At 35.1% G+C, this 5420-nt stretch overlaps 1 protein-coding gene across 1 annotated transcript in view; it reads left to right on the top strand.

Annotated features, from left to right (window-relative positions):
• The window catches only part of LOC107748594 (cell adhesion molecule 1-like), a 181143-nt gene that overhangs the window by 122135 nt on the left and 53588 nt on the right, over positions 1-5420 (top strand). Inside the window, exon 2 of the mRNA XM_016563453.1 lies at positions 799-945. Within this exon, the coding sequence (XP_016418939.1) occupies positions 799-945 (147 nt within the window). The remainder of the gene's footprint in view (positions 1-798; positions 946-5420) is intronic.

Genomic DNA, 5420 nt, shown 5'->3' with positions numbered 1-5420 from the left:
TTTTTTCCTCCATAAGGAGTTCAAAAGTTCTGCAATAAAAAGCAATGAACCAAAGCAGTGACCTCTGAGATGAATCACAACATGGCAAACTTGAATTTTAAGCTAATAAGTATATGAAAATTAAAGGTGCAAGGTATGAGACTGTATACTTAAACTTTTTTTTAAACCAATTTAAATTATGTAATTAAACAAAAAAGTGCTAGTTATCAAGTTATCTATATAACACAGTAAACCTCACATTTATTTATAGTTTTATAATTATTAAATATAACTATATTAAAAATAATTTATATGTGCAATAAACATCAAATATATTGTAATTTATAAATATAAAAATTAGCTTAATTCAATTATTTTATAAATATAAAAAATATATGAAGTATAATGATAACATATTAACAATAAAATAAAATTATATATCAATATGTTTTATGCCAAATACAATTTTATTGTGTTTAGAGTGTACAGGAACTGATTACATAATTTGCAATGCTTCATGTAAATGAGAAGTCTTTGCTGATCATGTCTGCCAGTGTTATTGTTTCCAAGGTAACAGCATCTTCTCTGATTGGTGGATTTCTTTCCAGGATTATCTTTACTAGGAACCTGGTTGATTTTTAAACAATTAAAAAAAATCTAAATCACACTGACTTATGTCATCGCTCAGCCACTTCAAAGCTCTCGTACATCTCGAAAGGTTTTCATGTTTATCCCATATGATGAATATGAATGGGATTTGTACTTCTGTTGCTCTGTGTTGTAAGTCTTGTATTTTATTGTACTTTCTCTGGGTTACAGCGCAGGGTCAGAACCTGGTGACGAATAACGTCTCGGTGGTTGAGGGCGAGACGGCCATCATCAGCTGCCGAGTGAAAAACAACGACGACTCCGTCATCCAACTGCTCAACCCCAACCGACAGACCATTTACTTCAGAGACGTTAGACGTAAGCAGTACTGACTTCTCTTTCATGTTCACGGCAGAAAATGTCATAATCCACCCAAAGCCTGCATTGTTTTTTGCAGAACATTCCGATTTTACGCACCAAAACGTCCCTGCAACCCCATGCAAATTCATAATTTGGCACCTCGGCATAACCAAGTGCATCTCCTGTCGTTTAAAGGAGCAGCAAGGCATTGCATTGTTGACAAGGTCCTTTTCAATAATTGAGTGACAGAGTGTAATTGTGTCAGGCTGATTAGAGTCCTCTGAGCGGACCGTTCAGATTCCAGCCTTGAGATTGTTTAGAAGCTCAACGGCGTTCCGCATGCAAAGCATATAATCTTGCCTTCCCTGCTAAATAAGGGCCTTGATGAGCTGCTAAGTGACGGTCTGACCCGTGATCCGAACCTAGTTTAGCTAATGTGTGGGAATAACCTCCTCATTCCCTCCTATGAAGCGTTCTCCATACGAATCACTCCTGTAGTAATCTAAGATATGCAGATCGATGTTTTCAGAGGTATTTCATGACATTTCAAATGCAATGTACATGTGTAGCTGGCCTATCTCTCCGCGGGATCCCGTATCCTGCGGTTTGAGTAAATATTCAAGGACGTTTGAAGTATTTATAGATGTCTTGTTCATCTTAACAAGTAAATGTTGAAGTAATACTCTGATAACAGCGTCGTACATTGTGAAAACAGAAGTTTTATGGTCTCGGTTGCTATTGGGATTAATGCTTGTTCTTTATTTATGCATGGCCATATGTCGGTAATGCTTTTTTCCAGTTCTACTCGACCTTTCGGCCAAGATTTCATAGCTTCAGGGGAAACTGGGTTATTTTTACACCCCCTTTCTTCAAAGAAACACAGTGATTGAATGTTGGAGTTAGAAACACATTTACGTTGCGTTGTAACATTCAAGCGAGAAAAGAACACATTGATGAAAGGTCAGGTTTTTAATTTTGTCATGACTTTATCTAATTTAATTAATGTGTTGGTGGTACCTAATTTTCCTAGTGGGCATAATTTAGTGCCAGTTACACCCGACATAAGCTTTCCGATCCATGCGTTCTGCGAGAGAGGGAAAGGCAGGATATGGGTTGGGGTTTAGGGGAGGAAGATAGACAAAGACAGGGAGAGTGAGCGTTCTTGCCGCAAGCTCTGACATTATTTCTATGGATGTGACTGGAGGGATGCTCAGCCTTCAATCTCTTTAATGCTGTAATGTATTATTCTGTCTAATGTTTACTGGGCTGCCAGCTCTGTTTGTGAGAAGTATGACCACTTGAACAATTCATAGTTTTATCCCGTCAGCACAGATGGCTGGCACTGTGCATTCAAAATGACACAAGAATGTGAATGTGTCTTAGCGTATATATAACATGCACCTGTGGATGCCGGCCGATGATATATTGCACGGTGCGCTTTGTTATATATTAGCATTATGATTCGGCAGTGGTTTATTGTTGCCACTGTGGAGCGATGGCTAAGGTTTTATCACATTACATTCAGACCGCTGTTCTCATTTCCTGTCACTTACGCTAGAGCTGCTCTATAAGCCTTTTAAGAGCAACTTAGAATTAAACAGTGACTTTAACAGTGACGGTCGGAGAAATTGCCATTTTCATTTTCTCAAGACTTAATGATATTCGCTACAAATTACATTTCCCCGCTCAAAGATATTTTTGTCAATTTTTTTAGTGAACTTCCCTTTCAGTACACTCAAGTGAACTAAATTATAATACTATTAATGCCAAGAGGATGATGACTGTTTCAGTGTCATGTTATAGCGTCTACTGTATGTCTAGCAAACTGTTATTTTCCTGTTCTCCTAGGAAACTTCATTCACTTGGGATCTTTGGGTAAAATGTAACCGACATTGCAGGCATTAAAATTTCATGACTTCATTATTAGGGTACAACAGGTCTCACCTAAAGGAAAATGTGTTTTTTTTTTATGATTTTATTTCTAAATATTAAAGAACTTTGGGACACAGCTTGTCCCATTTCTCATTTATTTCAATCATAATTGGCAATTTATAATATTTTATATAGTTTATAACCACTTTTGTAGTGTTCTGCTATTAGTAAATGGATTTTGCACATCTTACAGATACAGTACAACTAGTTCATGTAAATTTCACAAGTGTAAATTTTTCCAGTCACTGTAAAGCCAGTTGTGACTGGAGAAGTCAGTATGGTTCCACTTCGCACATCTTATGCAAAGCTATTTGTTGCAGTACGACACGTGTGTAAAGCACTGTAGTGTTTTTATTTATTTATTTGTTTGTTGTTGTTTCCATGTAGTGTTTTAGGAGGTAATAAAATAGCCTGTTACACCAGGAGAACTTTAATAAACTATTTTAAAGTGCTTGAAACGTCATGGTGCTAAAACACACACAAACACATGGATTATAAATATATATATATATATTTAAAATATTATGTATCAAATATTTTTAAATTTGATTCATGAATTTTAAAAAAAATCTGCATAAGCATAATTGTTTTTTGTTTGTTTTGTTTTTTTATGGATCAAATAGAACACTTTATTTATTTATTTTTAAATGAAACATTTTTTAAACTATAAATTTGCTTTATAATGAACCCCTAAGGGGACATGGTGATGGAAAAAAATATGAGATGGGAAGGAAATTACATTTAAATGCAAACGCAGTGTTTCTCAGGGAAAACATACAAATTGTTAAATGCAAAACACTGAAATATATATACCCCCCCCCCCCCATTCTGTCCCTTTATGGGCTTTGCAGCTTTAATTGTGCTTATTTAGATGTTTTTGACAATGTCACAAAATCTTGATGTCTAAAAACAATGTGGTATTTACAGTACATTCCTTTCCGAAAACGGGTAAAAATAGTCTTGAAGACAACAGAAGGGCTCATATGTGGCCATATACCCTCATTCCAGACAATATGTTCTACCCATTGTATTTTAATCAATATAGAAAGATATATGCTGTTTTGCAAGACAATCCAATTTGTATTTGTTTAATCTAACATGCTACATGTTATTTCCTGTGCCCCTTCTCTTTTCATTCTCCAATCTGTGTGTCAATTTGAGATAGCAGGCTAGGACAGCTGAAGAGCATCTCAAGCCAGCTGAGACACAGAACAGTCAGATTCACTCAATGTCAACCTCTTACGGACTCTGATGCTTTAGAATTTATAATGCGCACTAATGAGCCCTGTTCATGTGCAGGTTTGCTTTGCAGAGATGTATATCCTTCATATTCTCCCAGACTTCTGCTGCACTTCTACAGATGTACTGTACTGATGTAGAGAAATTACAGTCCTCCGGCATTACCTTAAGTCTGAAGTCATAGATCTGTTTGATGCATAGTGCATAAACTCCCCCTATCAATTGCAATTCAGTCCGAGCACTAAGAAATTCAGGCCTTTCATTCCCCGCCCACCATCTTTCTGCTCAAACCAAGCTGGCCTCATCATTATTCTTAGGAAGGAGACTTACAAATGCTTCCCAGGTTCAGGGTTGGGATTAAGAGGAGGTTCTTAAAATGCACCATCAAAGGTCTTAAACTTCTGATGAAGTTGCTCAATTAGAGCTTTGACTTTTTGAAATTTGAGCATGATTTTTGAGTTTGCTAATTTAAATGAAGCTCTCCAGAACTTCATGATATAGTATTATACAGTATAACATAGTTCTGGTCTTTGAATCTGATTGGCAGAGTGGAGTTCCAAAAGTTCTTCTATTCAAACTTTAACTGTACTTAAAAATATTATTTATTTTGAGACAATTTTCACTCATAAATTGTGAGTAAATTTAATAAATTATTACAATGACATGGCAAGTAATACATTGAATTAAACATGAACTCTTGAAGTAGAAAGACTTAATAGTATTTTCTTGTAAAACATTATCTAATAATATTTGTTTTATCGAAAAATCATTTTTACAGTGTTTTTGACTTTCCAGACCAGAGTGAGCGGTACAGAGTGAAAAACTTTTATTTTGATTTCGCTAGGAACTATTTTAGTGGACTTGTCTATTTTACAAACTAAATTTCATCTGAAACATTTTTTATATGAACTTTTTTGTAAATTAAAGCATTTAGTAAACTGTTTTAGGGGGCTTATATGGTGCTTAAAAATCTAAAAAAAAAATTGATTATGAAAAATATTTTTCAACTATTATACAAGTATTTCAAATATTTAGAATTTTTAAAAATGTATATCTTTCTTACACTAATGCATCATTTCGCTTCAGAAGGCCTTTATTAACACCCCGGAGTCGTGTGGAGTAGTTTTATGATGGATGGATGCAGTTTTTTAGGCTTCAAAAACAGGGGCACCATTCACTGCCATTATACAGCTAGGAAGAGCCAGGACATTTTTAAATATAACTGTGATTGTGTTAGTCTGAAAGAGGAAGGTCAGATACGCCTAGGATTAAATTTAAAGGAGTAAATCATGAGCTAATTTTCATTTTTGGGTGAACTATCC

Source organism: Sinocyclocheilus rhinocerous, unplaced genomic scaffold, assembly GCF_001515625.1.
Source record: "Sinocyclocheilus rhinocerous isolate Xijiao unplaced genomic scaffold, SAMN03320098_v1.1 scaffold620, whole genome shotgun sequence".
NCBI classification, from domain to species: Eukaryota; Metazoa; Chordata; class Actinopteri; order Cypriniformes; family Cyprinidae; genus Sinocyclocheilus; species Sinocyclocheilus rhinocerous.
Note: the sequence above shows the minus strand (reverse complement) of the source record. Positions and strands in the feature narration are given on the sequence as shown.